The sequence below is a fragment of the Manis pentadactyla genome, chromosome 6, assembly GCF_030020395.1.
Source record: "Manis pentadactyla isolate mManPen7 chromosome 6, mManPen7.hap1, whole genome shotgun sequence".
Classification (NCBI taxonomy): Eukaryota; Metazoa; Chordata; class Mammalia; order Pholidota; family Manidae; genus Manis; species Manis pentadactyla.
Genome location: NC_080024.1, coordinates 147,153,177 through 147,169,964, shown reverse-complemented (window position 1 = coordinate 147,169,964; position 16,788 = coordinate 147,153,177). Strand labels below are relative to the sequence as shown.

The 16,788-nt window shown below is 39.4% G+C and overlaps 1 protein-coding gene across 1 annotated transcript; it reads right to left on the bottom strand.

Annotated features, from left to right (window-relative positions):
* Position 1: 1 nt before the first annotated feature.
* On the bottom strand, positions 2 to 15,202 carry SERPINB10 (serpin family B member 10). The gene is made up of 8 exons (XM_036876786.2): positions 15,055 to 15,202; positions 11,899 to 12,075; positions 10,077 to 10,142; positions 9,484 to 9,621; positions 7,537 to 7,654; positions 4,523 to 4,665; positions 2,671 to 2,826; positions 2 to 1,096 (listed from the first exon to the last, which is right to left on the bottom strand). The coding sequence occupies exons 2-8, from the start codon at positions 12,064 to 12,066 to the stop codon at positions 692 to 694; spliced, it is 1,194 nt and encodes a 397-aa protein (XP_036732681.2). The 5' UTR covers positions 12,067 to 12,075; positions 15,055 to 15,202; the 3' UTR covers positions 2 to 691.
* Positions 15,203 to 16,788: the final 1,586 nt, after the last annotated feature.

The following is a 16,788-nucleotide window of genomic DNA, read 5'->3' as shown; positions in this document are numbered from 1 at the left end:
ATTATTTTTTAATAAAATGTTTATTTTGGAACTTTGAAATTCACAGAAATGTTGCAAAGGTAATACAAGGAACTCTATATGGTAGTAACACAGTTTCCCCTAATGATAATCTCCAACATGACCATGATACATTTGTTAAAAGTAAGAAGCCAACATTGGTGCATTGCTATTAACTGCACTCCAGATTTTGTTTGGATTTCTGTGGTTTTTTGTTTTTTCCATTGATGTCAACATCATAAGTGTTTGTAAATATTCAGATAGCAGAAAGGGAGATTTAATTTTACAGTGGTAATTTGTGAACTATTGCAGCTACATTCTTGGGAAAATTCTTGCTTATCAATTTATCTCCTTTACAAAGATTTGTCTTCACTAAATGTTGCATATGAAATACAGTGTCAATGATAACACGGTGGCCAAGTAGTTCATGAATTGTAAGACATTCAGTATTTCTGAGATGTAAATAAAAGTCACAGTAAGACAAAATGTTAAATGGTAAAAATAAAACTTGCCATTCTACAAGTTATATAGATACCATAGGGTTATTAGAGTGCATTATTTCAAGATTTATCTGCTAATATTCAAATATGAAAAAGATCTAGGCTACAAACTGATGTTTAATTGTGTTTTTCATTCTTATGATGCATTTTTTTATACCATAAGATGGTCTTGTTTGATGAGAGAGATACAAGGTTTAGGGGGTGCAGAATCTCCCATAAAAGAGAATGCTGTTGGTTTTGTTGTGCCTGATGAAGAAGAGGAATGGGTGGTTTGCATTAAATTCAATGGGTGGGAGGCTCGTTTTTAAACCCACCTCACTCCCAGTGCCAGCTGCAGCCTCTGTGCCTTGCTCATTTATTTCCACACAGGACTTGTGGAAAACATTAGACAGATACAGGTTTCTCTCTGCAGACATTCCTGAGAAATCAGCTTTGCTCTGGTCAAAGGCATCACTCATCCCCATCCTGCTCAGTGCTGACTTGAGATCGTAAGTCTCTTCCAGCCTGAACCTAGGAAGATGCAGCTGCACGTCATACAACTCCATCATGTCTGCGCTGGTCCACTCGCTCAGCTTCTCATAGGTCGTGGCCTTTTCCAGCTGCAGGATTGGAAGAAGGATCAGCAATTCCGAAGGGGAGTTAGAAAGACTGCTTGAGTGAAATCTCTAGATATTACATAGATGAGTTACGGTCACTCCATCACCCAGGGTAACAAAACACACACGTTTGCAAATTCTTTGCGTAATGAGATCCTTCACACCATTGACCTACAGAGTCTTCGTTTTGCAGACTGAGAATTCTCAGGATATAGAAGAATTATATCTTGATTCAAAATAAAGTATTTCTATGATAGTATGCAAGACATACACTGCACATGCAAATATATCAATATATATATGCACACACACACTTAGATGTTCAGTACACAAAAACATACACTCTGTGACAAACTATGCCAAGGTACAGAATACATTTGTTTTATTAACATGGGAGACAATGCTTTGAAAACAAAATCTGAGAGAAAAATGTCTATATCCTATAACCATATGAAATTAGTAACTATAAACTGCAAAAAAATAAAGGAAAATCCCCAAGTCTTAAGAATAATGACTTCTTAATAGTGGCTCTAGGGATGTTTTTCTCATCTTTATAAGTTTTGAAATAATGAGTATATATATATATATATGCACATATGTGCATGTATGCATGAGAAAAAATTTTTGATTTTTTAATTGCATGTTTGTTTCAAAGCACATGCTTTTGCTACTTTGAGAGTTTTCTAGATCCAAGCATTGCTGTCAATGGCATATTTTTAAATGATGTACATTCATAATGTGATAATATCTTGAGCCCAGGAACCTATACTTTAAGGAAGAAAAGCTTGTCTTATAAGGGTGTGATCCTAATATTTTAGTGCCCACACTGGGTCTTACTTTCACCATCTCTCCAGCTTCACAAAGTTTACAATGCAATACTGAAATCTTTTCTGCTTTCTAGCAGGGCTATGGAAACTTATAGAGAATCTGGCACACACAAAAAGTTAGGCATTGTGTAAAGACCAGCCACTATTGCATGAGAAGTTAATGTTCAGTTCAGACATGCAAATTGCTCAGAAACATGGTGTGACCAAACTTATGTCAGGATTCATAGAAATTTGACTGATACAGAACTTAAATAATCTTTGAAGTTGGTACTGATACAGACTATTTCTCCTAAAGACTGTTTATTTCAATGAACATTTTCTATGGTTTTGAAAGTCAGTTTAATGTTTAAAATTGTATGCCTGAGGCTAGATTAATGCAAGTGATTAAAAAATGAATTCCATTGAGGTACTTCCTACCAGAGGAGAAAGAAAAACCTAAACTGACTGAAAGATTATATAGCCAATCCACGCAGCTTTGTGACTAACAAAGGATGTCTGTGTGCGTTGTTCTGTAGCTGTTTACATGGCTACCTGATGCTAGAGGTGTCTATAGTCTACTTAAACTTTCTGAGGAATAGTAATACCAGCCTTACAGAGTTTTATAAAGCCAAATGACACTGTGAAGGTGAAGTACATGGGGCTCAAGGCATGTTGGTTGCCTTCCTCTGTAGGAATTCAAGAAAAGGGAGACCATTTCCCCGGGGGGGTAAACACAATCCATCTGCACATCAGACAGACTGATGTCTTTACCTGGTCCAACCCGCTGGTATCTTCCGGCAGTAGTACGAGCAGGCTGAGGTCACGGCTCTTGTAGTAGAGTTGAAGGCCTGTGGCTTGTGGCTTTTCTATGTGAAAAATGTGAAGTTTCTCTTTCATGGACATCATTTGCACTGGTTTGCTTGTAGTCTGTAGAAAATAAGTAGCAAGGTCATGGGGGAAGTGATTCACTGAATCCTTAATTTTTTATGCTCACTGGTTCCCAGTAGTTTGGGACACTGGCAAAAATTGGAATTTAGCAGAGATGCTAAATGCTGAATCAATTATTCAGACTTGGCTTTCTAGAATGTATGTTCTGCTGGACAACATCACCAATAGGTAATGTGGGAGTGTCTTTTTCACATTGACACTATTGTGGCAACTTCTATAAATCATAGCAAGCTGGAGTCTGCCAAACACTTTTAGAAATGTATAATCTTATGCAAACTATGTAAATGCCAATGATTCAGAAACTGAATGAGTAAGGTGTATTTCACACCCTAACATTTCTGTATTTTAATAACTGAAATTTACTACAAGAATGAAAAGAAGCAACAGACTGAGAGAAAATATTTACAAGACACATATCTGATAAAGGGCTGGTATCCAAAATTTATTTTTTAAAAAACTCCTAAAAACTCAGTGATATTAAAACAAATGAACCAATGTTAAAAATAAGCAGAAGATGTGAACAGACATCTCATCAAGGGAAGACATACAGCATATTAAAAGATGCTCAATCATATGTCACTCAGAAATTGCAAATCAAAACAATGAGATACCACTATGTACTTATTAGAATGGCTGAAAGTCCAAAATGCTGAAAGTATCCATTCCCCGTAAGGATGTGGAGCAACAGGAACTGTCACTTCCTGTGAATGGGAATGCAAAATGGAAGCCACTTTGGAAGAACTTGGCAGTTTCTTGCAAAACTAAGCATCGTATCAACATATGCTCCAGCAATTGTGCTCCTGAGTGTTTACCAAAATGAGTTAAAAACTTATGTCCACAAAAAATCTTGCCCACGAATGTTTATAGCAGCTTTATTCACAATTACCTTGGATTCTTAAGCAACCAAGATGTCCTTCAGTGGGTGAATGGATAAGCAAACTGCAGTTCATCCAGACAATGGAATATTATTCAGAAATAAAATGAAATGATCAAGACGTGGAGAACTGTAAATACACAGTGCTAAGTGGAAAAAAAACAGTCTGAAAAGGCCTCATACTATACTATTCCAACTGTGTGACATTCTGAAAATGACAAAACTATAGAGACAGTGAAAAGGTCCGTGATTGACAGGGAGTTGGAGGGAGGGATGAACAGGTGGGATGCCAGGCATTTCCAAGGTGGTTAGGGTACCTATGTTACAGTGGTTCCTACTACAAAAGCAAGTAGGTGTGTCCTAACAGAGAAAAACCTTACTGGAAGAGGTGAAAATGTTAAGTTTTAATTCTTTTACTTATGGGAGGGTGAGAGCTTGGTAGAGATAGGATTGACTTACTAGAACAAGAACAGAGGGTACAGAGAAGAGTTTGGGGTTATGGATCTGATAGACTTCTAACTTAGGCGTGGCCTCCAGTCACAGCCACACCGTACATCTCACGTGGGAAAGGAATCTAATAACTACTCCACCTCAGTTGTAGCAAGGACTGAGTGATGAAATATGTGAATAGTCTGTTTTTAGAGAAAAACAATGGAAGGGGCATTTGGGCTCAACCATCCCCGCCTAGTAAGAGCCATAGTTTGCAGGAACATATACTGAGAAAGCAGAGCGGATTTGAAATAGAATCTCTTTTGCAGTGCCATGTAAAAACCTGTATGCTGATTCTTAAAAGGTTCCTACCTTATTTATTTGGAAAGGCTTTAATGTGGTGTTTTGAACTAAGAACTGATGTTCCCAGATTCCTTTAAAGTAAAGGGCGTTCACCAGAATCATCCTGGTTACAGAATCCACAGCATCATCAGGTAGGAGATTCAGGATTTTTCCTACAAGAGCAAAAGGACAGATTTCAAATGGTATCGTTACATCCTGGGGATAGGACACACTTTCAAAAACGATGGTTATGAAATATTGTTAAATGACAACTCTTTTATGTACCAATGATCCAAACCAGGAAGTTAACATTGATAGAATACTATTAATAGATCCTATTTAAATTTCATCTACTATTCCAATAAAGATATTTTTCTGGGCCAGATGTAAATCCAAGATCTCAAATTGTATTGAACTGTCATTTCATCTTTGTCCCTTTGAATCTGGGGCAGTTCTTCATTCATTGTCTTTCTGCCTTTGACACTTTTGAAGAAGTTTGTAGCACGGCCCTCAATTCTCACTTCAGATTTGTCTGAGGTTTTCTCAAAGTAATAATTGGGCTATACATTTTGTGAGAATACTACTGTTGTGAGTTGTGTTGGAGAAAGTGAAGAGAATAAATTATTAAATAAATAATATATGTAATTTCCTTCGGCTAAAGAGTTTTAAATTTAGATTGAAAGACTGCCAGGAAGAATTTCTGAAAAGTTTTTAAAAGACATCTGCCTAGAAATAATACTGAAACTTCAGAACAACATAAAAAACTGAAAATTCTGGTTGCTCTTGGCCTCGCCCTAGCTTTTGAGTCTGTCATTCAGTGAAAAAGGAACTGAGAATTTAGGGCTGCCAACTTCCTCAATTCATTTCAGTAAACGTTAATGCTCTCAAGAAGTACTATGAGCAGACCTGTCAGGGGCAGGTGATTCAAAGGTGAACTTGATTAAAGCAGCGTTAAGGCACTTGGAGTCCTGGAGTCCAGCAGGGGAGGCCTCAGCAGTTAACTCCAGTAACAGTGTGCTAAGTGTCCAGGTAAAGGTTCCCACAGTGAGCAAGAGGATGTCTCTTAGCCCAGGCTGGGAGCCGACAGCTTCCTGGGGAACATTATACCTGAGTGAAGCCCTGAAAGTTCTCCACTGGCCATGGAGGGGCTGGGAATGGCAGGCAGGGAAGGTTTCAGATAGAGGGAGTGGCATGAATAAATACATGGGGTGGTGAGGTGATACAGGGGGTTCAGAGGACTCTGTGTCACTTACAAATCCTGAAGTCTTTTGAGTCAGAAAATGACAAAGAGTTCAAGTAGAGAGACAGGCAAACTCCACGGTCAAGCTGGGCCTCCTAGGTCAGTTTAGGGGGTTCATCCTGCAGGTCATGGACACCATATGGGTTCTGAGTACAGAAGTGACACAGTACATCTGGTCTACCTTGTACTTTAGGGACGCCATTTGTGCCTAAATGAATGAAGGTTGGATTTAAGGGGAGGAAGGTTAGAGGCAGGTTTTTGTATTAATACAGATTTATAATGTCAAAGGCTGAAAGCAGAGGGAGAAGAGACTTCAAAAGAAAGATGAGTCAGAAACATAAATGAAGAGGCAAAGGAAAGGGGAGAATTGAGAGCACCTGGCACATTCCTGGTATGAGCAAGTGATAGCGATGTGCCCCACCCATTTGCCAAGAGAGAGAATGAGTGTTCAAGGAAGGCAATGTGTGGGAAAACCATTTTGAATATGGCTTTAGGTATGTTGAGTTTAAATATGTGGGACCCTCAGCAAGTATGTCTGGCAGGTACATATAGTCAAGTCCGAAGTTCTGGGGGTGTCACCTAAATATTCCATATTATTGATGAAAAGCAACATCTTAATTACTAATATTCATCGATGGCTATACCTTTTATATTTCTTTGTGAGATATAATGGACCGGCAGTAAACATATCAACTTAAAATGCAACATGGTGTGTTGAACTGAGTTCAGACTTCGGAGCTAAACTGACTTAGATTTGAATCCTATTTATGAGGATTTAAACATGAGTTTTTCTTGAGCTTCAGCTTCCTAATTGCTAGAATAAAGATTATAATAAAAAGGCTGCTGAATTGCCCATGAGAATCCATGTACTCTATCCTTTTAGAAGTAGAACCTTCAAATTATGCACGATATGGCCACCCAGCTAAAAACTACATTTTACAGACCTTTATTACACCAAGTCTGGGTGACCAACCATCTCAGGTTGCCTAGGAGTGAGAGAACTTTATGTGCTAAAACCAGAAACTCCCAGGCAACAGGCAAAGCAGGACAAATTGTCACCCAAGCAGAGAATGTGCCATGTAACTAAGTTTGGGATATGAGCGGAATTAATGTCTGAAACTTTCAGGGCATCCGCTTAAAAGCAAAGAGGCCTTCACCCCATTGACTTTAAAATTGGCGATTGCCAGAATCACTTTAGACTTAGAGCTGACAGCCGCGTCTTGAGGATGGTTGAGCTGACCCACCAGCCTGTGTCTCCGTGAGGTCTCATGGAACAGAAATGCATGTCCACCTTTGGACTCCTTCGTGAGAGAAACGTAAATTCCTATCTTATTATTAAGTCACTGTATTTTGGGTCTTTTTGTTATAGCAGCTTAACCTGTCCTCTAATACATGACCTTATTTTGAAAATTACTTAAGATTATATAGCAAATTTAATGCTACATTTTTGTTATTAATTAGGAGCTGTTTTTCTTTGAAAACAACAAATGCACCACTCTTCCAAATTTTCTTTTTGCAGTTTCCTGCTTTTTTACCCCCGGAATCCTCTTTGGATTTAGCGGACATGATCATTTTCTTGTCTGCTTAGTAAAGTGAGTGGCTTGGCTTAAATGTTCTAGATAAGACTTATTAGAAAGCAGTGAATTTAAAAGTTATGGGCATAATGAGAAAGAAATGTGCTGAATATTAACAATGTGTCCACAGTTCTATTTGCAAAGTACATAGACTTACATAAAACACAAATTCCAAACCAGGAAATGATGCTTGGAGAAAACACCCTGGCAAGCACGTGATAAAAGCTTACCCTCCGTCTGGCTTTCAACCCAAGAGTTGATCTCCTTTCTGATTTGATCTGAAGCTCCCACAAAGTTAACAGACTGTGGCTTTGCACCAAAGTATGTCTTCATGTCTTCTAAATATTTCTGGAAGACATGGGTAAAATCTCCTTTGGTAGAGTTTGTGTAGAACTGAGAAATCAAGTCTATTTTAGATCATTTTAAAAACTAGGTAGATGAGCAATTGCAAACTCCCACCCCAGTGCTCCCTTCTTTCTCTGCCCACTGCAGACATGGTCAAAAACTAGCCACCCCCTTCTTTAAACTCAGCTGGGCACTGGTGGGCCGTGCTGAACTCCTCACACAGAAGGAAGGCCTGCCTCCTCCCACAGCAGTTTCTATTGTTATGCCTGCCTGGGACGTGGGGCTGGAATGAACAGGGAGAGCGACCCCAGAATCTCAGGAGTGACTCCAGTGGCCAAGAGGTGTTGGGGGTTGAACTTGGCTTTCTGTGACAGAGATGGAACCATAGTGAGGCCTGGGGTCTGGCAGCTGCCTGCTGAGGATTCTAAATGCCCGAGAACCTGAGGAAAGAACCCCTGAGGAAAACTATCTGCTGCTGGAAAGATGCCTTTCTAAGCATGGTCAAGGCTTCCTCTGAGGAAATTCTGAGACAAAAAGCTGGGCATCGTCCCTGCAGGCCTGCGGTGTTCACCCCAGGGGCAGTCATCAGAAGTGTGCTGCAACCCAGGCCACCACTTGTGAGACCACCCGCCTTGGGGACAGGGGACAGCTCTGGTGTGGCTTCAGTTTGCTTACCGTAGGGAGGAATTGTGTGAAGTAAAAAGCTGTGAGTTAATTCTGCAACCAGGTAGTGGCCTAAAGATTATGAGGTCTAAATTCTCTAGTTTATAATCTAGTAAAAAGAAAAGTTAACAATTCTCTAGGCACCGTGCCCTGTCTTGATTCATGGGTGTTCGGATCACCCTCTCCGAGCACATCCAGGACTTGTGGGCATCTTAAAGGCGCATCATTTTGTGTCTGCATCCTCATTCCCAAGTGCCCACCCAGCTCAATTATCTCTCCTACCCTTGAATAAAACCCGAGTTCATGACACTGCCAGTAATAAAAATGGCTTTAAGACCAAATTTGGCTGCTTTTAGGTCTTTAGTCATAACAAAGCCCAGACCCTGAGCTCCCAGAATTCACTGGGTGTGAACCAGGATAACACTGCTTGGGGCGCAGGTGAAGCCTTCTCATCCCCATTGCTATCCCTCTGCCCTGTCCAGCTGCCCTGCTCGTTGCCCACTGGGGACCTGCAGCCTCCTGCTCTCTCCTGAGATATGTCAAAGGACACGCTAAATGAACATGAGAGGAGTAAATGCTTGCCCCGGCTCAGGCTGACACCCGGAGCAGCCCTGGAGTCCACACTGAGGGCAAAGTCGTGGTCTGCACTGCTCGGTTTCCGCCGTCCGAGAAGAGGAGACTTTGATGTTCCATGTCAAGAATCTTTCCTTAAGCTTCTCAAGTCATGATGTGAACTGGCCTGTCTGATCCCAAGGTCGGCTTTGCTCCTGAGCACCCAGAGCAGCACGCCCGCGGCCAGCACCACCCTCTGCTCCTTCAGATTTACCCTCCTGAGTCACTCTGCACATTTTGCTCCATTTTCCAAGAAACAAATGTTTGCCCAGGGACTATATAAACCACATTTCTGTGTGTGTTCAGCAGCCATGCCATGGGGCGTGCCCCTCTATTATGGGCACAAAGATACGATCACTACATCAGGCCTCAGACCCATTGCTGGTTTCCTTTACAAACAGACGCTCAATGACTGTATCAATGGTTGACATGGCTGTTTACCAGAAGTGCTGACCACACTGCTTGTCCCTGGGCTCCCTAGAGAAATGTACAAAGGGTCTATTGATCTCCCATGGCTGTTTCTTTCCGTTCAGCTCAAATAACTTGTTTGCACTTACATTGAGAAATGGGTACATTTTCTCTGCATATATCCCATTGGCTGTTCTAAGTATGTAAGCATGGCTGGGATTGTTGATTTCTGAGATAAGTGTCTGGAAATCAGAGTGTATTTCTTCAACCTTGCGGGAGGTGAATTCCTTTAAAAGAAAAGGGATTATTAGTCAAACAACAATGTTGAATAGGAGCTATTTATGTATGAACAACCTAAATGAAAAATGATTTGGTGTTTTGCCAACAAAAGTTGAAAGCAATTCGGAGGTAGTTAAAAATGTTTTCTTTACCCTTATCTGTGCAAGAATTTAAGTCATTGAGGGTATTTTTTCTTCACACTTAGTTTGCAAAGGCAGTCAAGAACAAGTTTGAAAGTGGAGCCGTTTTGAAAGGAAAGAAAAGGAGGAGAGATCAGAGGAAAGAATGTGGCCCTTCCAGAAAGTGTGCCCACTTTGTGGCCTGAAAAAATTTCTACAATTTTAATATATAGTTCTAAGGAAATTTGCCTGTTAAAGGTTGCTTAAATTAGCCACTGAAGTACATGTGTGCTAAAAGAGCTTTCTCCTTAATCATCAAATGGATATTAAAAGGTAAAACATACCGTTTTCCTTTTCTTTTCACTTTCCGGACAAGATTTGATGTCCTGCTGTCTGCTTAATTGAAGCACCTGTAATTTCAATAAAATGACGGTATGTGAGAGCACAGCGCAGAGACGTAATCAGATGAAATGCACATCAGGAAATGCAAGTCAGGCATTCCTACGGCTACAGGACATGGGATCAGTGAACCAAGGGGGCCCTGGTTTGACTTCAGGGGTGTGTTAGCTGAGCTGATACAGGAAGTCAAGAGCCGCTTTTAAATAAATTTTAAAAGTAAGGCATTTACAACATCATCCTTAATGTCCTAGAACAAGTATTAAAGAACTCTTAGAAGTAAAATTCCCTGATTTTCCACGTTTCATTTCTACCTATGGTCGTTTTGAAAAGAAGGCTAGGTGTTCAACTAAGACCATCACTTAGCAACGTAAGCAAAAGCCACTATTGCCCCAGTGATCTGGAAAAGTCACGGGTCTCAGCTCTTTCTAGATGTTTCCATCTTATTTAATGCTTCGGTTCCATCTACCACCACGCGACATGTAGACACATTCTTTAGTGTTCAGCCAGCATTCCATTTGAAAGTTAACAAGAAGGATGAGGACCTCGTTGCTCCTGAATTGTATGACAGTACAAAACAAGGAGATGATTCAGCTCCCACATCCCGGACCCAGCTCAGAATAAGCAGTATGTAGGCAATTTGTTAATCTCAAATGCAAACTGACGCTGTTAATACTTAAATAACTTTTAAATAAAACAAGGGCAAGCAATACCCAGTAATATATTTATATGAAATGGGCCCAAATTAGAATCCATCCTCTTAATCTATGTGATAAGTCTATCACATCAGTTGTTATGCCTCTTAATTGTTAACCAGTCATTAACTATTTCTGAGCCAGAATTTTGCTGTGAACCAGGGTTTTGTTGTTTTTAAACCACACAGTATCCTATGGACTGCAAGAATAAGGGTGATATCCTGGGCCCAAATTGACAGAATATATACTCTGCCTATTTCACTCAGAATCACCAGCTGTGCCCATTTCCACTGGCATAAAGGGCACCCTCGTGGGTGGAAATTCTGTCACTTGGCCTTTTGATTGATGAAAGATTTAGGGCTTGGTTTGCTCTGTTCTATTTTTATTTTTATTTAAAAGACACACACATCTATATTTATATGTTTACACACATGCACACATACAAACACCCATATGGCTTTCTTATATTTTGCTATCTATGGCTATACACGCGTGCACGTGCACACACACACACACACACTGCACTGCTTTGAGGATGCTCACAACAAATTGATAATTGCTGATACAATAATATTGTTTTGTTATTTTAATACTCTTAATGGGCTCTTGAGATTCATCCAGACAACCAGAAATCAAACAAGGAAACAACCAAACAATGCATGAGAACAAAATTCACTTGATTTTTCTATTTGTGTTTTCAAGAAAACCCTTCTGAGACTAGAAAGATGATGACTGATTCTATTATTTAGTACAAATCGTTTCTGGAAATATTTTAACAATCAAAATAACATCGTTTTTGGTGTTGAACCAAATTTGACATCCTCATCATCTCTTCGTTCGATTTTGCTAGAGAACACGGGTTCTTACATGGTTTTCCTAGCAACAGTTTTCCGATTAATTCCCTTTCCCAGATTTCTTTTTAGGGTCTGGAAATTTTCTTAAAGTAGATCTTTTGCTCTAAGAGAGTATGGTTGTAAAACGTGGGCTATTTGGATTTCAGGAGACAAATGAAGATAAGAGGTGAAGAAAGCATTTTGTTTCAAGGTAACGGATGATGACTGAGCTTCCCACTCACCTGGGCTATTTGAGCCTCCGTGTTGCCTCTGGTGCCCAAATACACCATGGCCAAGCAGGTGGAGATGCCCCAGGGAGAAAAAAATATATTTTTACCCTCTGCAGATTCAGCTAACTTTTTGCTAAACTCCAGGGCAAATTGGTTGATTGACATTACGAGAGCATCCATTGAAAAAACCTAAGACAAATAAAACAAAGATAGAGAACATGTTAATAATCCTTTTCATAGATTTTGCTTTTGCAAAAAGATTTGTTAGCTTATGTGATATTCCTGGTTCCTGGAATGCCTTTACCCTCCCTTATTTTATTGAAATCCCCTCTGTTCAAGTTCCTCTTTTTCTCTGGAAGCTTTTGTTGACTTTTTATTATTCACAGGAGCATGTTTGCCACCAAAGTCCCCTAACAGTTTTTGATGCTTGCTTGACACTTATCACACTACTAGTTGTGTTTTCATGTTTCTCTCTTTCCAACTCCAAGGTAAGTTCCTTGAGAACAAAATTTTTCTTACACTACTTTGTACACCCAACCACATCTAGCTCCAGTCTTTGCACAAAGTGGATACTTACAAACAGTTGTTTGTTACTTGTTCGCCATTTTTTATTTATTTAAACTTGAAACCATGCACAATTTAGTGAGAATTGCTTACAGAGAAGTAGAGAAGTCAAGATTTTTTTTGCCTCTATTCTCCCTCCCCCAAGACCCTCTGAAACTGGTCTTGAACATAAAGACTCAGGTTGTGTCATGTTTTTAAATATTATATTCAACTTTTAGATTTCACCTCTAATTTCCTTGGCATTTCAATTTAACTCTCTTAAGATTGGGTCTCTCTCAAAGAAATAGTTACTTCAATTTGTTGTCACTTTATAGCCAAATAATTTCTCAAACTAGTTAAATGACTAAAAATAAATCAGGTTCCTAGGCCTACAAACTCCCGTTAGTGCCAAAGTTGTATAGAATGTGTACTGACATCCCCTGGCCCTTTAAGAAATCTAGAATGCTAACTCTAGAAAGGTAAGGGGATCTCTGTCTCCAAACAGTTGAATCAAGGGAGAGGCGTGTGTAAACAAAGTTCTGGTTTCATCAGGACTTGGATTAACAGTGATACTATTAAATCCCTCCTAGCTACTGGTTTATACATAACCAAACACTATCTCAGCCTCTAAATCACGCTCTGCTTAGTTCCCACCATTACTGAAGCTGATAATAATCCTAGACCAACATTATGTCATTAAAGAAAAACAGCAAGTCTAGTTTTGTAGTATTTCTACACCCTCATGAAATGTTTGAAACTTGTCTGTGGGCATTTTTTCTTGATTGCTCCAGCATCATCTTGGAAATAATCCCCCTATTTTCTTTATGGGTATCTTCATTCACATAGTGGTCTGTTTACTGCCAATATATTAAGCTTTATATTTGTAGAACTCATGAATGACATTCACATGGAAAATGTTTGCCTCCATGGTCAAACCATATTCAGCATGAAGGGGAGGAAAAAGAAATACTTTGGGCCTGGGATTTTTGTCTTTCTACCAAAGGTTTGTGGTTATTCTAGAATTTAGTTAGTTGTAGCAAATTCCTGAAATCAATAATTCTTTCTATTAGTAAAGGGGTTAATTTCTTATGGAAGGTTAATATCCAGTTATCTTCTGGATATCCATGAAATCCTCTGTTGGCATTATCATGAACTTATCAGGTGTAGCCAGAACGTACAAGAACAACTTTTGCCTTAAAGAAAAAAAAAAAGAAATTTATAGAAGTGCTGAACTAGCCATTAGTAAAATTTAACCTAACAGTCAAAAGTGTTTTCAGAAGAAAGCAGAATTTGGAGATGAGATTTTAGAGAAAACAATCCTTCATACAAGAGTTGGATCATGATCTTTCCAGAGAAGACTACAAATGTCTAGATCAGAAGCTCACTGTGCCAATTTCAGAATGAATTGTTCTTTTGCAGTTTCCAGGAGTTATGGACATATCAAGTTACATGTATAAAGATATAAATACTATCTAATATTAAAATACTGAAATGATATAAATATATATGTAAGATATGTAAAGTTGCAATCTGTTATGGGGTTTAGGGGCAAAGCTAGAGAGCTATGAAAGTAAGGAAAGCAGGGTCGTTCATTAAAATGTCTCATTATAGATACATATACTACTGGCATATCAGCCCCGGAACCCTAGAGTCCTTCTAATGCAGTCACCTCATGCCATCTGCTGGGAAACTAAAGCCCAGAGAGGTCAGATGTGCTGACTAACATGCACAGCCAGCTGACAGCAGAGTTATCAGAGCACTCCCATTCTCTGGGCACTGAATACAATTGCTTTTGTCATTGTATCCCACTGTCTTTAAGATTTTAATGGTTAAAGGGAGGGATCTGCAATAGCAGAGGATAAGCAGGAAGAAGAAGAACACAGGGATGGGGATGAGAAGGAGGGAGCAGGAGGACCCTCATCCCCTTTGCCCTAGGGGACAGCCAAGGCCTCTGGACGTTGATGATGCTGACCGCGGAGCTGGGCACATCAGATAGCACCACCCTCACGGTGCTTTCATGTCACCTAAAGCCATTTTTCAAGGTAAATAATTGCTTAGGGTGTTGAATGATGAGCACCTCATGAAAGGTTAGAGCTTGGATTATTCTTTGGAAGAAAAGAAAACTAATGGGCCACGGTATGGTGGGCTAGGATAGGATGTTGGCTGGGGATGGAGTTGAGTCAAAGCATACATTAATTTCAGACATTAATGACTCAGATCAAATTCACATTGCTCAGCCACTCTTCTGAAGGGTTAGAAGGGTTTTGGATCAATTATTCTGAGAATATTCTATTTCTCTTTGCCTTTGCTGACAGATACACAGTTAGCAAATCCAGAATGTGACTACAGGAAATTTCATTCATAGTTTCACAATTCCTAGTAAAATAATTTCTCTAAGTTCTTTGGAAATAAATACTCTCCCCTGTATCCCTCTTTCCAGGACACACTTTGAACCAGCTCAGGTTTGAATCTGTCTGACTTGCACAGAATTCTTGGGGGATGGAGTTTTATCTATTATTTCTGTTTTGGGGAGTTTTGATTATTTGTTATTTAGCTAGGCACTTCAACAAACATAATAAGGAAAACATAAACAAATATTTTTAAACAAAGAAATATTTACAATACCTTGCTTTCTTCCTCTAGAACAGACCTGGCAATTGGTTCCTTTTGTAAGAGATTGTGGCTGAGTTAAGTAACTTCTAACTGTAGAAATAATTTTTAAAAGGTTCTAGCACCTCCTTTTTCTTAACCCCACCCTCTGATTCACTTTCACAAGCCCATACGCTCTTGCTTTCACATTTATCTTGGCCAGAAGCTCAAGTACAGAGATAGACAATTAAGGTTTTGCCTGAATTATTTAATTACTCAGATATTCCACATCTGTCCACATGTGGAGACCTGAATTCTGACAAACCGTAACTCATATTTTCCTTGTTTAATCTCTTCTCCATTCTGCCAACTGGCAGCTATTAGAGTATTTTTTCCCAGTAGGTCTTTTTTTTCTTTTTTTACAAAAATAAAAAGCTTCAAACTAGTGGAATAATAATGGGCCCATATTAATGGGCCCTAATTAATAATAATGGGCAATGGAATGGAAAATATTATTGGCGACTAACAGTTACTATTAAACCTTTACAGTTAGTTGCTCATAAGAAGCTTCCATGAGAGGCACCCAGGAAATGTTTCTGCTGTTATCATTTGGAGTGTTGGTGTGGAACGCTGGGCATAAATCCAACTAGTTGGATGTCCATTCTCCCCACCCAGGAAAAAGGGGTCTGGAACAATATTTTAGACAGACTTACTGAGTCAAGTGTTGGTTCATCATTTTCTAGTTTTCTTTATTTCTCCCAATGAATGGTCTCTTGCTCCTCCAGATTTATTAGAAAGGAAAACCAGAAGTTATCGTTTCATTTTCTATCACAGTCTGCCTGTGCGAGGACGAATGGTGGAGGGAGGGGAAGAATAGAAATGTAGAACCAGTCCAGAAGGGACTGAGGAATGTAGGAACCTCTTTATTTATTACAGATTTGTTATGTTTTCCTTCATGCAGTTTCCATTTTTCTCTCCACAGAGCACGTATGTTTTGTGGTAAACTGGCTCAGAGTTTAATATTTTGAATGTTGGTGTGGAACACCGAGCAGTTTTCCTCTGGACGTCACTAGGAAATGGGATCTGTGGTGGGAAACTCGTGTCACCTGCCTGACGTGTGCTGAACAGACACCATTATCCATGGATGTCTCCAGGCTCACATTAGCTGAAAGTATCCCACGGAGCCTCTAGACAGGGGACTGCTTACCCCGACTGACAGTAATTCACCAGAGAGTCACTAGGGCTGCATCAATGCACTACGTGAAGACTTGAAGATTTGCTCTAGTTATAGTTATTTATGTTACACTAAATGCATCAGTAGAGATTCTGTGGACACAACCAAGATATTGTCTCATTTTCTTCAAAGTCACAGACTAAGTTTCATTGACTTCTTCCTCCAAACCTTCTCTAGATTTCTTTCCCACTGACCTCTTGATTAAAATCCTTACATACAGAAATACTACTTATGTCGATAAAATCATGGTTGTGTGTTATTTTGTTGTCTATTTGTGGGCAGGGAAGGAGAAAAAAGTAATAAATATCCTAAGCTAACATACATTATTAGCATAATTTTGTTTGTTGTTATGTATGGCCTGTCCTACATGTAGTAACAATATGTGCAGATATTACTAATGGAGATGGAGGGATAGGAACTATATGAATGGGGAACAGAGGTAGGAGAGAGAGTTTTGGTTTTGGTTTTTTTAATGGTATTTGGTGTTCAGACTATGAATATACTCTCCATTAAAAAACATTTTGTAGAAGAATGGA

Excerpts from the sequence above, each read along its gene's own strand:
- SERPINB10 (XM_036876786.2), bottom strand. The coding sequence starts at position 12,066 with ATGGATGCTCTCGTAATGTCAATCAACCAATTTGCCCTGGAGTTTAGC. Across the intron at positions 10,143-11,898 it reads CGGAGGCTCAAATAGCCCAG|GTGCTTCAATTAAGCAGACA; the intron begins GTGAGTGGGAAG and ends TTGAAATTACAG. Across the intron at positions 9,622-10,076 it reads GTGAAAAGAAAAGGAAAACG|GAATTCACCTCCCGCAAGGT; the intron begins GTATGTTTTACC and ends TTTCTTTTAAAG.